Source organism: Schistocerca americana, chromosome 7, assembly GCF_021461395.2.
Source record: "Schistocerca americana isolate TAMUIC-IGC-003095 chromosome 7, iqSchAmer2.1, whole genome shotgun sequence".
Classification (NCBI taxonomy): domain Eukaryota; kingdom Metazoa; phylum Arthropoda; class Insecta; order Orthoptera; family Acrididae; genus Schistocerca; species Schistocerca americana.
Genome location: NC_060125.1, coordinates 547,123,689 through 547,141,404, shown reverse-complemented (window position 1 = coordinate 547,141,404; position 17,716 = coordinate 547,123,689). Strand labels below are relative to the sequence as shown.

The following is a 17,716-nucleotide window of genomic DNA, read 5'->3' as shown; positions in this document are numbered from 1 at the left end:
CCCTGCCTGAATAAAATGTAAAACTAAGTCAGCCATAGCCGAGTCATCTGTTAAAAGGGCAGGGAGCGTGTCAGGCAGTGCGAACGACTGCCTGAGCACATCTAAAAGCGGACACTCCAATAAAATATGGACCACAGATAAAACGGAGCCGCAGCGACATAGAGGTGCGTCCTCACGGCGCAATAAGTGGCCGTGCGTAAGCCGAGTGTGCCCAATGCGCAGCCGGCAGAGGACAACAGACTCCTGGCGGGAGACTCGCATGGACGACCGCCACACAGTCATCGTCGCCTTGATTGGACGGAGTTTGTTGGGCGTGGGCAGATTGCGCCATTCAGTGTCCCAAACCGAAAGGACTTCACGGCGTAAGACTGCCCGCAAATCAGTCTCCGGGAGGCCAATCCCCAGAGTTGATTTACTAGTGGCCTCTTTCGCCAGGCGGTCAACATTCTCATTGCCAGGTATCCCAACATGGCCTGGGGTCCACACGAAGACCACAGAGCGGCCGCAACGCGCAAGACTATGCAGGGACTCATGGATAGCCATCACCAGACGAGAACGAGGAAAACACTGGTCAAGAGCTCGTAAACCGCTCAGGGAATCGCTACAGATAACGAAGGACTCACCTGAGCAGGAGCGGATATACTCTAGGGCACGAAAGATGGCAACCAGCTCAGCAGTGTAAACGCTGCAACCATCCGGCAAGGAACGTTGTTCGGAATGGTCCCCTAGAGTTAGCGCATACCCGACACGACCAGCAACCATCGAACCGTCAGTGTAAACAATTCCAGAGCCCTGATACGTGGCCAGGATGGAATAAAAGCGGTGGCGGAAGGCCTCTGGAGGGACTGAGTCCTTCGAGCCCTGTGCCAAGTCGAGCCGAAGGCAAGGGCGAGGAACACACCACAGGGGTGTACGCAAAGGAGCCCGGAAAGGAGGTGGAACAGGGAAAAATCCAAGCCCGGAGAGAAGCTCCTTGACGCGTACGGCGATCGGACAACCCGACCGGGGCCGACGTTCTGGCAGATGGACGAGTGACTGCGGGAACAGCACACGGTAATTTGGATGCCTGGGCAAGCTAAAAACATGGGCAGCATAAGTAGCCAGTAATCGTTGGCGTCGTAACCGCAGTGGAGAGACACCTGCCTCCACTAGTATGCTGTCCACAGGGCTGGTGCGGAAAGCACCAGTGGCAAGGCGTATCCCGCTGTGGAGAATTGGGTCCAGCACCCGCAACGCAGATGGGGATGCTGAGCCATAAGCCAGGCTCCCATATTCCAGACGGGACTGGATTAACGCCTGGTAGAGCCGTAACAGGGTAGAGCGGTCGGCGCCCCAGCGGGTGTGGCTCAAACATCGCAGAGCATTGAGATGCCGCCAACACGCCTGTTTGAACTGCCGGATATGAGGCAGCCAAGTCAGCCGGGCATCGAAAACCACCCCCAAAAACCTGTGGGATTCCACCACTGAAAGAAGTTCGCCGTTAAGAGAAAGCTGCGGCTCCGGGTGGACAGTACGTCGCCAGCAGAAATGCATAACGCAGGTCTTGGCTGCCGAAAACTGGAACCCATGAGCTACAGCCCAAGACTGCGCCTTGCGGATAGCGCCTTGTAGCTGACGTTCAACAGCTGCAATGCCAGTAGAGCTGTAGTAAAGGCAGAAGTCGTCAGCATACAGGGAAGCAGAGACAGAATTTCCCACGGCCGCAGAGAGCCCGTTAATGGCTATTAAAAACAGGCAGACACTTAAAACAGAACCCTGTGGCACACCGGTCTCCTGGACGTGGGAGGAACTATATGAGGCTGTGACTTGCATGCGGAAGGTACGATACGACAGGAAATTGCGGATAAAAATCGGCAGAGGGCCCCGAAGACCCCATCCATGAAGTGTAGAAAGGATGTGATGACGCCACGTCGTATCATACGCCTTCCGCATGTCGAAAAAGACAGCGACCAGGTGCTGACGGCGGGCAAAGGCAGTACGGATGGCCGACTCCAGGCTCACCAAATTGTCGGCGGCGGAGCGGCCTTTACGGAACCCACCCTGAGACGGGGCCAGAAGGCCCCGAGATTCCAGTATCCAATTCAAGCGCCGGCTCACCATCCGTTCGAGAAGCGTGCAAAGAACGTTGGTGAGGCTAATGGGGCAGTAGCTGTCCACCTCCAAAGGGCTCTTGCCCAGTTTCAAAACGGGGATGACAATGCTCCCCGCCATTGCGACGGGAACTCACCCTCGACCCAAAGACGGTTGTACAGGTCGAGGAGGCGTCGCTTGCAGTCCACTGAAAGGTGTTTCAGCATCTGACAGTGGATGCGATCGGGCCCGGGAGCAGTATCAGGGCAAGTGGCAAGGGCACTGTGAAATTCCCACTCACTGAATGGAGCATTGTAGGATCCAGAAGTGTTTGTGCGAAAAGAAGGGCTCCGACGTTCCATCCGCTCTTTAATGGAGCGGAAGGCCTGGGGGTAATTCGCAGAAGCGGAACTCATACCAAAATGCTCTGCTAAGCGGTTTGCAATGACGTCGGAGTCAGTACAAACTGCTCCATTCAGTGAGAGCGCAGGGACGCTGGCAGGGGTCCGATAGCCGTAGACGCGTCGAATCTTGGCCCAGACCTGCGATGGAGTGACATGGAGGCCAATGGTGGACACATACCGCTCCCAGCAGTCCTTCTTGCCTTGGCGGATAAGGAGGCGGGCTCGCGCACGCAGCCATTTGAAGGCGATAAGGTGGTGTATGGAAGGATGTCGCTTGTGACGCTGGAGCGCCCGCCGGCGATCTTTAATCGCTTCAGCGATCTCAGGCGACCACCAAGGCACAGCCCTCCGCCGAGGGGACCCAGAAGAACGGGGAATGGCAGATTCAGCGGCAGTAACGATGTCGGTGGTGACCGATTGAACCACCGCATCAATGTCATCACTAGAGAGAGGCTCAATAGCGGCAGTAGAGGAGAACAAGTCCCAGTCAGCCTTATTCATAGCCCATCTGCTGGGGCGCCCAGAAGAGTGACGTTGTGGCAGTAACAGAAGGATCGGAAAGTGGTCACTGCCACACAGGTCGTCATGCACACTCCATTGGACAGACGGTAAGAGACGAGGGCTACAGATGGAAAGGTCGATGGAGGAGTAAGTGCCGTGCGCCACGCTGAAGTGTGTGAAGGAACCATCATTTAAGAGTGAAAGATCGAGCTGTTCCAATAAATGCTCAATGGTGGCGCCTCGACCTGTTGCCACTGACCCACCCCACAGAGGGTTATGGGCATTGAAGTCGCCCAGTAAGAAGAAAGGTGACGGCAATTGGGCTAGCAGTGCAGCCAGCTCATGCTGTGCGACATCACCATCCGGTGGAAGGTAAAGACTGCAGACGGTAATAGCCTGTGGCGTCCACACCCTAACAGCGACAGCCTCTAAAGCTGTTTGTAGAGGGATAGACGCGCTGTGAAGAGAGTTAAGGACATAGATGCAGACGCCACCAGACACCCTTTCATAAGCTGCTCGGTTCTTATAATAACCCCGATAGCCTCGGAGGGCGGGGGTTTGCATTGCTGGAAACCAAGTTTCCTGAAGAGCAATGCAGAAGAAAGGGTGATAAGCTGCCGGAGCTCAGCGAGATGGTGGAAGAAACCGCTGCAGTTCCACTGGAGGATGGTATGTTCCGTGTCTGTGAAAGGCATGACGGGACTGGGAAGGCAGATTACGCCACTGGGTCACCTGCTGCCTCCGATTGAGCACCCGTGCTAGTGCTATCCATGGCGTCTGAGGGGCGCTGAGGAGCGGACGCCAGAATCTCCACCTCATCCTCAGACGCAGAGCTCGTAGGAAGCGGTGGGATGGGTGCCACCGCAATGTCGTTAGCCTTGGGGACTTTCTTCTTCTTCTGCTTCCCTCGCTGTGCCTTCGGTGGTTCAGGCTGGGAGGGCGCCACTGGGTCAGTCTCAGGGACAGACGACGACCGTGTGTCCCGACGACCAGGGACCGGCGGTTGTTTGAGCCACCTGCGGCTGTCGGCTTTGGTACCAGTCAGAACTTGCGAAGGGAGGTCCCCAAGGGACCCCTTCCTTGCGAGAGGAGCCGAAGAAGTCTTACGCTTCTCCGGCTGGGAAGGGGGAACTGATGTCCCCGATGGTTGGGGGGGCGTTGCTCCTGAAGTAGATGGAGCAGGAGCAACAGGGAGTGGAGTGCCCCCCACCATCAAGGGGGCAGGTGTGGGTCTCTGGCTCTGAGAGCTAACGGTGTGTGGCGCAGCTACAGGAACTGTAACAGGAGCGATAGTGGCGGCATAAGTGGAAGTCATTCATACTGGATGCAGGCGTTCAAACTTACGCTTAGCCTCGGTGTAGGTCAGCCTGTCCAGGGTCTTGTATTCCATTATTTTCCACTCCTTCTGGAGAATCTTACAGTCCGGCGAGCAGGGGGGATGGTGCTCCCCGCAGTTGACACAGATGGGAGGCGGGGCACATGGAGTATCAGGATGAGACGGTCGACCACAATCACGACAAATGAGGCTGGAAGCACAGCGAGAAGACATATGGCCGAACTTCCAACACTTGAAGCACCGCATCGGGGGAGGGATATAGGGCTTGACATCACAATGGTATACCATCACCTTGGCCTTCTCAGGTAACGTGTCACCCTCGAAGGCCAAGATGAAGGCACCGGTTGCAACTTGGTGATCCCTCGGACCCCGGTGGACGCGCCGGACGAAATGGACCCCTCGTCGCTCTAAGTTGGCGCACAGCTCGTCATCGGACTGTAAAAGGAGATCACGGTGAAAAATAATTCCCTGGACCATATTTAAGCTGTTATGTGGGGTGATAGTAACAGAAACACCCCCCAACTTCGTACAAGCGGGCAAGGCTTGTGACTGGGCAGAGAATGCCGTTTTTATTAAGACTGACCCTGACCGCATCTTGGACAAGCCCTCCACCTCCCCAAACTTGTCCTCTAAATGTTCGACAAAGAACTGTGGCTTCACAGACACAAACGATTCCCCGTCAGCTCTGGTACAGACGAGATACCAGGGCGAATATCTTTCGCTCTAATTCATAGCCTTTCGTTCCTCCCATGGTGTGGCCAGGGAGGGAACGATTTGGGGTCATACACATTAGCCTTAAAGTGAGCTTTGGAACGCTTAGAGACTGCTGACGGCTGGCCGCCAGCGAGAGATGATGTACCACGCTTCATTGCGGGTCATCCGCCCTGATGCCACCTACTCCGACCAAGGGCCCTCCCCACGGGCGCCACCCAGCCACAGCAAAGGCCACCTGGCAGGATGGCCATTGCCGGGAGTCCCGATGCCCCAGGGAGATGGGCATCTACTCCTTGGCATACGTGGGGAGTTAACGGCGCAGGCATCAGTAGAGTGATCCCTGTGTTGTCAGGGGGCTACAACCTAGAGGGTACATGGCGGCCCCACCACAACGGACTGGCTACCGTGCTGGATGTTAGGTGACATGTGGTCCATGGTCGCCGTCAGTGCAGAAAATGGCCCTGCACAGTGCTTCGCAGAAAGTGCACGCAGGAGCGTATCCATGCCCAAGCGATGGAGAGCGAGCAGGACTGCAATGCAACGACGAGTAAGATTGTGAAAGTTCTCAACGCAAGATGGACACAATACACCAAGTAAGGCGCCCTTCCCCAATCGGCTCGCTCTTCGGAAAAATTTTGAGGTATGGAGGTCAAACCCGACAGGGGACCATCACATAAGGCCGAAACATTTGAGACTCCTTTTAGTCGCCTCTTACGACAGGCAGGAATACTGCGGGCCTATTCTTACCCCCGAACACCCAGGGGGTCCACATCAAGAGATACGCTTTGTCAAGTGAAGAGGAAGAATTAATGACATTTGGTGCTGCAATAATAATACTTAATAAAATGAACAGACCAAGAAAATGACATAGTGATCACTGGTGGACCAAAACATCATACTATAGAAGACATGGCGGGAATGACACGCTTTGCGAGCTGAATTTGGAAGACGGTTCTGGCTTTCGTAACTTCACTAGGATGTCGCCGTCAGATTTTGAAATGTTGTTGAATATTATAGGACCAGTTGTTTCAAAGAAAGACACAAATTTCAGAAAAGCAATCCCTTTGAAGTAAAGACTTGCTGTTACTCTTCATTTTCTGGCGTCAAGGAGACTCCTATCAAAGCCTTGCATATTTATTCCACATTTCAAAGCCAGCCATATCTCAAATAGTTCTGGAAGTTTGTGAAGCTTTGGTTGAAGGATTATGTAAAGGTAATTAAGCTACGTTAACAGTACTGAAACATATACTCCAACAAGAAAAGTGACACAACTCGAAAATGGCAGTTTTGAGTTTAAGTCACTGAAAAATATGGATACAATTACAGTATTACTTTTGTATATAATATAACAGACTATACTACCATTAAATACTTACTTGAAAAGTAAAAGAAGCTAGTACTACTTCACTAAAAGTTTCGTATAATTCTTTAAAAGTGTTTCCTCAAATATTGCATTTTTTAGTTGTGTCACTGTTCTTGCCAGGTTGTGACGTATTTATTTGATTAGATATTTATTTTTATATTAGTATTTGCATATTTGCATCATTCCATAAAGATAATTTCTTCAGAATCCAAATCAGATATGGTGCCAATGAATGTGACAGGGGAATCTGTGGTTGAAGTTGACGCTGATGATGCTGCTGTGTCTATGTTTATTACGGTATGCTGCTGCTTCCTCAGAGCATTCAGTTGGCGTTGATGTTGCTGCTGCATAATATTATGCAACATTTCTGCTGCATTAAGTATGGGGTCTCTTCTTCCACCCCCCCCCCCCCTCTTGGCCAGCTTTTGTGGTGGAGGTGGTGTGCTGTCCTCTTCACCCTTCTCTGCAGGTTACTCTGTTTCAGTTGCTGCATGTTGAGGTAGCTCTTGCAAAACCTGAAGCCAAATTTACTTGTTTCAGATGCCAGCTACTGAAGACGAATGGCGTTCAAAAGAAAGTGTGTTCCGCCAAGCACTCCACTTCCCTCAATGCGTGGGAGCCATTGATGGGAAGCACACTGTTCTACAGTGCCCTGTTGCTAGTGGGAGTGAGTGTTATAACTATAGAGGATCGTTTAGCATTGTGTTGCTTGCTGTAGTTGACACCAACTACAACTTTTTATATGCTGATGTTGGCTGCCGAGGGAGGATTTCTGATGGAGGTGTTTTCAAGAAAACCTCCATAAGTGAACTAATTCACAAAAAGAAACTGAACTTGCCACGTCACGAGTGTTTACCTGGAGGGACAAAGCCACTACCACACGTATTTACGGCAGATGATGCTTTTCCATTACACGAAAACATCATGAAGCCGTATCCAGGTAGGCACAACAGAGGCTCTAAACAGAGAGTCTATGCCATACGATCATTTATTTACCACAAAATGTCAAAGGCAAGGATGAGTGTGGAAAACACATTTGGTTTTATGGCTTCAGTGTTCCGGGTCTTCAGCAAACTGATGCTATTACAACCACAGAAGGCACAAACCATCACAATGACAGCAGAGTGTCTGCATAATTTTTTAAGAAAAAATTCAGAGTCAAGAAGTTATTATAGCCCACCAGGAAGCTTCGATTCTTTTTGTCCACAAACAGGAGAAGTCATTCCAGGGACATGGAGACGAGATGTTAATGTAACCTCTACTACTACACTCCCAAATATACCATGGAGAACTTCTCAAACATTCAAGAAAATTCGCGACGAATTTGCCAACTACTTTGTGAGCCCACGAGGAGCTGTTCCATGGTAAAATAATTACTGTTAAAATTGTTGTACAAGAGAATAAAATTAATCATATGCAAGTATAACCTTGTTTACCTCTTCAATTGTGTCCTGGGTCTCCTTTGCTTCCTGGATATCATCCAGGAAACGTAGGTATTTAAATCCAAACCACTTCGTTTTGTAAAGTGTGTCAGTACCACATCCAGATTTTTTAGTGTCCCCTATTTTTCTTTTCTCTCGTCGGTACTGAGACAATAGAGATTTAATTTTTTTGTCCACATCACTGCTGCTGGCGCCAAGCTGAATCGTGTTTGATTTTAGTATTTTTGTAACCTACACAGTGTACATTCCATAGGCACTCCTCTGCCTCATACTGCGATATCAATTGGAAAATTTTGTCTCGTGACCACTCTATTTCAGATAAAAATGAAGGGAAATAAAACAAACGAACCACTACACTCACCGCAAAACAAACACCAAGACACTCACTGAAAGCAAATGAATACCCGCGCTGCGTAGCGGAATTTAGTGGTAGCAGGCCACGAACAATGTTTCTTTGAACTCTATCGATGCAGCCGTGGAACACTGATTTTGGGTTGTGAACATCAGTAGTCCATTACTAGCCACGAACAATGTTGCAAACAATGTTGTGAATAATGTTGCGAACTCAGTGTAAACGCGCCTTTACATTGAATTTGTATATACTTTTTTTGACATGCCTTACATTAAACATACAATCGCTGCACATAGTAAAATCCTACATGATCAAATAAAACTCAGTTGAATTCAATTCAAGCATCTTTATAATGGGTTTGAATTACACTCCACGAATGCACCACTGCCATAATTTACAGCCAGTCACACCTGAGCTTAACAAATAAGCTGCATCAGAGTCAATAACACACTATTTTAGTTCTGCAGCCATTTCTGCTGGCAACTACACCTGAAACGTACTGCCCTCTACCATTAAAGTGGTCATGACACATTCACTGGCTTCACCAACTCACAACCAAACTGTCAGCTTCCAACACAGCTAAGCCTCACACTATGCTACACACCAGTCTGTCACTGTGACCATGCCACATCATTACAATTTATTGTGCAAATGTTCCATGCAACGTAAAACTACCTAACACTGAAAGCAGTAGCATATCTGATAATTAATAATATGATCATGCTGAAAAGAGAGAAACTAAATGTGCTACGCTTATAGATTTGAGCAAAGCTTTCAACTCACATGAGGCTAGTAACAAAATCTGTGCACTATTGCATAAAAGATAATTTAATATGTGTATTTAGAACCTATCTACCTGAAAGGCTATGCAAATAATCAGATATCAAAACTGTTGAAAATAAAATATGAAATCAGGGGTTGGTTCTTGGACCCTCCCTTTTCATTGTTTACATAAAGGATTTCTCAAATCACATATGCAAGAACATATTATATGCTGACGACATAACACTGATAACAGGTGCCAACATACAAAGTGTTCAAAACTACAACGGAGAAATAATTGGAATGACTGACTACTGCTGTATGGCCATCCAGCTATCCACTAACAGAACAAGGACAGAAGAATTTCTATCACTCTCCGTGCAATAAAGTATGAGATAAGAATGTGACATTACTTGGAGTTGTGATCAAGACTAAGAAATAATGTTCATTTGCATAATACAAGAAATTGTCACATGATGCATTTACCAAACTCAAGACTGTCCCACACACACACACACACACACACACAACAGCCATAAACAACTTGTGATTATTTGTTATCTATGCTTGCAAAATTTGGTGAATGAACATGTAAATGGTATTCTCTCAGCAAAGTAACTCTTCTAAAATCAAAACTGTGATCTGCTGAAGATATTATTATTGCTATGGTTAGATACTATTCTGGAATACATCCCCATCTCAAAAATTTTGGAGAATGATGTCAGCAGTGAAATAGGCCTATAGTTATTGAATCTCTCTTATCATCACTCTTAAAGAAGGGATTAACAACTGTACATTTCAGTCTCTCTGAAAAAATGCCTGGAGTTACTGATGCTTATATATTTTGGGTAAGACTGGGTTTATTATGTGGGAACAAATCTTTAGTACTTTATTCGAAACACCATCAAAATCAGATGAGCTTTTATCTTTGGAAGGATGTAGTGTATAATTTTCTTAATTTCAGAAGAAGTTGGTGATGCATTCATACGACTGAATTTTATGAGAGTTATTTTTCCTACATAATGCCGTTATTCTTATCTTGAGCTGTTTGTCCCTATGCTTTCTACTACATTTAAGAAATGATTAATATATTTGATACCTGTGATGCATCACTTATAGCCCTTCCATTTAGTTTAACAGTGATGTTATCCTGATCTGTGGTTGGTTGTTCTGTTTTTTGTTTCACTGCAGTCCATTTAGCCTAAGTCTGTTGTTGGAATTACTGATTTCTGACATTATGTGCCCCTTCCTTGTATTTTTTAAAAACTTTCTTTAGTAATTTTGAGTGGTTGTTTTAGTGTACAACTCCTGCAGGGTCTCTACTTGTTCCTGTCAACAGATACATTTCCCTTTTCCTTTCACAAGATACTTTAATCCCTCTAGTTATAGATGGTTTTTTTACATGGTTATTTACCGAAATTTCTGATTAACTTATGTGGAAAGCAATTTCCAAATAATGCTATGGGTTTATAATGCAATAAGGGTACATAGAACACAATCGTGTGTACCCTGGAAACGAACTAGCATGAACAGCTAGTCCTACTACAGGGAAACATCGAAGAAAAATTGCAAGCACACAAAACTGGACCACCTGAAGAACAAAAATTGTGACAACTTCCTGAAATATTGAAGGACTGTCAAGAGAGAAAGAAGTCTTATCATGAGACAAGTGCAAACAATATTCATGGGACATTTTAACATTGCAAGCAACACACAGTGAGGTAAATGACCACAGACCAAAACCTGAAGGCATGAATATGGTATCAGAATGCCCTCAAGAACAATATGGTAGTGCTGTCTTGGGATTATGGAAGTGTCCGATTCCACCCGTCTGCTTTGACCCATGATGTCATCAACATGGCGGAAACGGCTATTCTAAGCGCCTCCAATATGGCGCCAATGATGTCACTACATACACACAGCAACAAACACGAAAGTATGTATAAATAAGACAATAACATCTCCCTCCTAAAATACAATCAAACTAATGGGACAACTGTGGCAAACTGAGGGTTTTAGAGAAGGGACAAGCTAAATATAACAGGAAAAAAGGAAAAAAAACAACAACAACAACACGATCCCAAAACACACAAAATGATGGACAAGAAAAATAATTACAAAATCTATAGGAATCGGACACTTCCCTTGACCTATACAGGTCAACTACAGCCGACGTTACCAAAACACCAACGCCTACAGTAAAAACTACGCGCTCTCTCTCTCTCTCTCTCACACACACACACACACACACACACACACACACACACACACACACACACAAAACAGAGGGCGTTATCAAACACAAGAAGACGACATCTACAAATACAACAAACTCAAACTCCACACCTTAATGGCGTCACACATCTTAACTCCCTTACGCCACGGGGCAAAGCAGATGGGTGGAATCGGACACTTCCGCTTCTTTGATAGACCAGCTATAAGGATTAAGTCAACAAGTTTCACGGACAAAAACAACATTGAAATTTTATCAATTGAGCTACAGTCGTGCACTGTTAGATCAGTGATACAAACCATCTAATATTGATTTTACATTCCACAAGCCAAATAAGTTTCATAACAAAAACATCAAGGTTGTATTGGGAGATTTTAAGTGTAAATCAGGGATACAATTTAACGAAAAAAAGGGGGAAGAACTAGAATACTGGACAGCAAGAGAGGGACTGAAGATTATTTTTTATCCTAAACTAAGACCATCTTTAAACAGCGGCAGATGGCAGAAGAGATGATATAATCCCATCATCATCTTCATTACTAAAACACTGCTTATCATGTTACAAAAAAAGCAGAAGCAGCTTTCCCTTGGATGCAACACTGCCCTGTATTTTGTATAGTTTTTGGAGTTATCCAGGTAGAAAATATATCCTTGAAACAATGCTTTAACTGCAAGAAAGTGATATGAGTCGCTTACAGAGAAGAACTGGATCTCAAAGCTGAAAATATAAAAGCAGTCCCAACAAACAACTAAGAATTTTTAAAATTTGTAAAGAAAATGTCAAGGAGGAACCAATTTATATCTAGCCTTGACTCAAGTTCAAAAGATCTCTTAAGCAACTATCATAACAAGTACAATGCAGATTCTTTTTCCCCAGATACAGCTGAAACGGGAAAAGAACTACTCCAAAGCATAGCTGAATAAAGAAGGGAGAGATGAGCTAAACTATTATCTGGTCTTGGCACGAAACAGAACAGTCAAAGAGCATGGAAGGTGATACAACATCCTAGCAATGAGCCTCCGAGCCTGCCATTGAGTATGAACGTCACTCTGAAACAGACTGCTCAACAACAACTACTGAATGACAAGGCAAGACAGGAGGCAGATACACTGTATCTCAAGTGAAACATACGAGGAGAGAGTGAATTTCTAGAATCTCCATTCACCCCTCACGAACTGGGAAGAGCAGTGCGAGAACTCAAAGAAAATAAAGCATATGAAGCAGTTTGGTGTGAAAACTAATGAATGGCTGGTGAGGATGATGAACAGATGTTTGCAAACATATCAGATTCCCGAACTGTGGAGGAAAGCACGACTAGTAGCTTTTCTAGAGCCTGGCAAAGAGATGACAGGGCCAAAAAATTTCCATCCTGTTTCCTTAACCTGCCACACATGTAAGTTATTCAAAAGAATGATTCTGTAAAGAATAGCAACCAAAATTAACACGAAACTTATCCCTAAACAAGTTGGATTTGGAACAGGGAAAGCATGTTGCAGTCAAATACTAAATCTAACTCCACACATTGAAGACAGTTTTGAAAGGAAACTGATAACTGCCACTTTCTTTGTTGATCTTCCTGCTGCATACGATACAGTAAACCACCAATGCCTCCTCACAAAAACCTGCGAAATAACAAAGGACATTTGACTGACTTACATGTGAAGAGCCATGTTGCAGAATTGAAGATTCTATGTAAACTCCGCAAGAGAAGGAAAGTAGATGGAGAAACCAAAAGAACAGATTACCGTAAGGAACTATTCTTCCCCCATTTTCTTACAATATGTATACAAATGACCAGCCACACCAGACAGATATAAAGAGATTCATATATGCAGATGACTCTGATATTACTGTCCAAGGAAGAACATTTGAAGAGATTAAAAGAAAACTGACACAGGCTTTACATACCCTGGAGGACTACTATGAATAAAATCACCTGTGATTTAATCTGGAAAATATGGAAGTATGCGCTTTCGACCTGCATAACAGGTAAGTGCCAAGGAAATAGAATGGAAAGGGTTTAGATTACACCACCACACCAAACCAAAATACTTGGGAGTCACACCAGACCGTACAAGGTCATCTAAAAAACACTGCAATGATCTAAAAGGAAAATAATGTGCATGACACATTATACATAAAGTGACTGGTTCAACATGGGGAGCACAACCCACAGTTCTTCAATCATCAGCAATGAGACTCTGTTTTGCAGCTGGAGAATATGTGGCACCAGTATTGGAGGCATCCAGGCACTCCAAACAAGCAAGCATCACTTTAAATGAGACTATCAGGATTGTCACTGGATGCCCGAGGCCTACACCCCTCTACACAATTTACCCACCTGTGGCCTCTGTTGTTGTTGTCTTGAGTACAAAGACTGATTTGATGCAGCTCTCCATGCTACTCTATCATGTGCAAGCCTCTTCAACTCAGAGAACAACTGCAACCTACATCCTTCTGCATCTTGTTAGTGTATTCATCTCCTGGTCGCCCTCTACTATTTTTACCCTCCACGCTTCCCTCCAATACTAAATTCGTGATCCCTTGATGACTCAGAACATGTCCTACCAACCGATTCTTTCTTCTAGTCAAGTTGTGCCACAGATTCCTCTTCTCCCCAATTCTATTCACTAGCTCCCATCTAATCTTCAGCATTCTTCTGTAGCACCACATTTCAAAAGTGTTTATTTTCTTCTTGTATAAACTTTATCATCCATGTTTCACTTCCATAAATGGCTACACTCCATATAAATAGGCCTACTTCCAGAAAAGGCTTCCTGACACTTTAATCTATACTCGATTTTAACAAATTTCTCTTCTTCAGAAACACTTTCCTTGCCATGGCCAATCTACATTTTATGTCCTCCCTATCCTCATCAGCAGTTATTTAGCTGCCCAAAAAGCTCATCTACTACTTTAGTCATTTCCTAATCTAATTTCCTCAGCATCAACTGAGTTAGTTCAACTACTTTCCATTATCCTTGTTTTGATTTTGTTGTTTTTTTCATCTTATATCTTCTTTTCAAGACACTGTCCATTCTGTTCAACTGCTCTTGCAAGTCCTTTGCTGTCCCTGACAGAACTGCAATGTTATCGGCAAGTCTCAAAGCTTTTATTTCAGCCCCCTGGACTTTGATTCCTACTCCAAATTTTTCTTTAGTTTCCTTTACAGCTTGCTCAATATACAAATTGAATAATATCAGGGATTGGCTATAGCCCTGTCTCACTTCCTTTTCAACCATTGTTTCTCTTTCATGTTCCTCAACTACCATCTGGTTTCTTGTGGCCATGGCACCGCCAAATATCAGATGCAAAGTAACCAGTGAATGAGAGAGGAAAAAGCAGCAAACTGACCCAGGGCACTTAAAGTATAACCACCAAACAGTCCCAATTTGTCTTAAATCAAGGAAGAGCTATAGCTAACAGACAGTACCGCAAGAAAGCCAACCTGAGAGCCACCACCTTTCTTTAAGCCTGGACTCTCAGCAGAATGCAAACCTGCACCACAAAGAGAAAATCAAACAAGGGCAGCAACTACAATATAGTACACGAAGAGCACTGAATGGATTAAGAAGAATAATCTCAAAACGCAATGTAAACATGGGTAAGTGGAGCTACTCTGAAGATAGAGCAGTGTGAATGTGAAGAAACACAGACGACTGAACGTCTGCTCATGTGCCCAAAGAGAGAGTTTGACTGCACAGTGGAAGATATAATTTCATCCAATGACAGGGCTATTAAACCTGCTGTGCTTTCGAGGAAGAGTATTTAAATGTTCTTGTCTGGACACAGAAAGTAAAATAACTTAAAATTTAATCTATTTCATGATAACATTTGGTTCATTATAAATTTCATCCCATGTCATTTCTTGTAAATCATTCTTAAAAACCATTTGTCCCGGACACATTAATTATTCTGATTTCCAAGGAGGAGTACCCATACTGTTAAGACACGATGTTACTTATCCAAACGACCGGTGCATGATGATTAGAGAGAGTATTTGTTACAGGGTAGTTATTTTTTTGCTTCGAGCTTCATCGAAGAAAATATAAATCACCTGGGGCCTATCGTCTTTATCCACCCATACTGGAAAGTTAATTACTGAGATAAAATTGTAGGATCCAAATAAGCTTTCCAGATAATTATCCCTATCAGAATATTTTAGAAAATCTACACTGAAGCCACCACTGATTATTAATGACTTGCTGCTGTCTAACAGATAGCACAGTAAGGTATCCAGATCACTCATTCAAAATTTCCCAGTGGGGATCTAAATACGTTACAGTTAAAAGTGCACTATTTTTTTAGTATATCATTTTTACTTACATATGGAGTTATACTGTTAACTGTATTTTACATGTTGACAGTGTCAACTGTATCAAAATAGGGTCTATACTGAACGGTTGATCATAAACATTCCAAATTCTTTGAACATGCTCTGTTGGAAACAACTAGAATAGCTAAACACATACTTCTCCTGACTCTGATCCCTTCATTCATTCATAGGTTCCTGTATTTCAGTCTGCTACAAGATACCACTGTAGCTACCAAAATGTTCAATTGACAAATGGGCTGGGTATCTGCAATATTTCGCTGTGGCGTGGGGCAGAAGTATGTACTGGTATTATGGTACCGGTAATGAAGGATTTTCAAGTCCCAGTTCGTACCGACAGTGTCCTTAAAAAAACTTCGTATTCGCAATGTGGCTACGAGAACAAAGAACTTCATGTTCAAGATACTGTTCAGACCATCACAACGAACTGTACACTCGTGAAAACCGTTATTTAACATTTAATCTATTACCTCTATTATAACAGATATTTTTCAGCAAATGGTCCACAAAACTTCGCACGTTGTTCCAGGGGCACAACTGGCTGTAGACATGCTTCGCTGCTTTAAAATCTTCTAATGGTCCGCGTAGACGCCTCAATAATATCCCATGTGGAGTGCCGATGAACTTATAACCATCCCTAACAGCAATCATGGTGCTTCTCCTTTACAATGACAGTATCGGGTGATGGTAAACTGGTAGACAGAAAACTATCAGAAACTGTTTCTTCTCTCATTTAAAAAAACACAGCACTACTAACTCTCCTTTGCGTGGCTTTCACTAGTGATCAGTAAATTCCACTAAGACGTAACACTAAACACATAATAACAACACACACTCATAATTTCTTTCATAACATTCGCGGTAAACTTTGATTTGCGGTAACATCGACACCTATCGATAACAGCAATGATTCTTCCGGGTGCGACGGAGTATCTACCAGGGCACAAAAATAATGTCGTGACTTAATCAGCAACATATTGTGCTACTTACGTATTCTTTGTCTCTTTGCATCTATGAAACATGTAAAACAACATTCATTACTCTATTTTAACGTTCTCTGTAGTACAAAAGGGGTGCAGGTGCACAATGCACCAATTAAAATCATTGATCATTTATCCAGTGATATAAAAAGTCTGACATAGAACAAAGTAAAATTTGAAAATTAACTGGAAAAGTTTCCCCTTGACAACTCCATCTATTCCTTAGTTGAATTTCTATTATTGTAATGTGTACAAAGTGGAGGGCAGGAATCACCAACTCTCATCTGTAGTTACAAAAGTCTTACAAATGTTCAGCATGTAGCCATATTTGAAAATTAATTTCTGATGTGACTGTAAAATCCTCGTTTCATATCATTATGATTTATCGTGCAAAATAATCCATTAAACTAACTATTGGGCTATCTCCCTGCTGCCAGTTGTTTTAAAAATATTCGAAAGGGCATTGTGAAATAGATTGTACAAACACATAACTCAAAAATGACTCTCCCAATTTGGCTTTCGCAGAGGGCTCACGACAGAGGGTGCAATATTCAGTGTTGCTAAAGATATTCTAGATGAACTGAACTGTAGAATATAACCTTTTATTTATTTATTTATTTATTTATTTATTTGATTAGCCATCCGTAGACATTTTGCAATGTATGGATGTTGTCAGTTACCTGTAGGGATATTCCTTGAGCTCGCTACACCTTTTGACTGAGTAAAACATAACATATTATTATAAAAAATTCCACATTGGGCATCACAGAGACAGAAAAGAAAAGAACCTAAAATCATTCGAAAAATTTTTGGAGCAATACATAGAGATAGTATGTGAATGAAGAGGCCAACCTAAGAACTGTACGAACATACAGACAGACTCACAGACATAATCAGGAAACGCCGATTAACATACACAGAATGAAGAACACTGGACTCTTAAAGAGGATTTTTGATGTAAGTTAACAGCTCAATCAAAAAAACACAGTGGTTTCATGAAATAGAAGAAGACCTAAGACATGGAGGAATCAATAAAGAAATGATAGAGAAAAGAGGCAAATTCCAAACGAAATTATGAACACGAAATTTGAAGTAAAAGAAAGGAAGAGACCAGGGAAAATATGGTCACAACAAAGGAAACACGAACGCAGTCAAAGAATTAAGCGTTTTTGAGAAGAAAAAAGAAGAAGAAAACATTAAAAAAGGGGGAAAAACTGAATAATCA

At 43.9% G+C, this 17,716-nt stretch overlaps 1 protein-coding gene across 3 annotated transcripts in view; it reads right to left on the bottom strand.

Annotated features, from left to right (window-relative positions):
* LOC124622508 (mitochondrial mRNA pseudouridine synthase RPUSD3-like) overlaps positions 1 to 16,394 on the bottom strand; it is a 133,748-nt gene extending 117,354 nt beyond the window's left edge. For 2 of the 3 annotated variants that reach the window (XM_047148227.1, XM_047148228.1), the window contains exon 1: positions 15,982 to 16,394. In XM_047148227.1, coding sequence (XP_047004183.1) covers positions 15,982 to 16,162 — 181 coding nt within the window. In that variant the 5' untranslated portion in view covers positions 16,163 to 16,394. Of the gene's footprint in view, positions 1 to 15,650; positions 15,914 to 15,981 lie in introns of those variants that run through there. The other variant, XM_047148229.1, reaches the window with a different exon arrangement.
* Between the last annotated feature and the right edge of the window lie 1,322 nt (positions 16,395 to 17,716).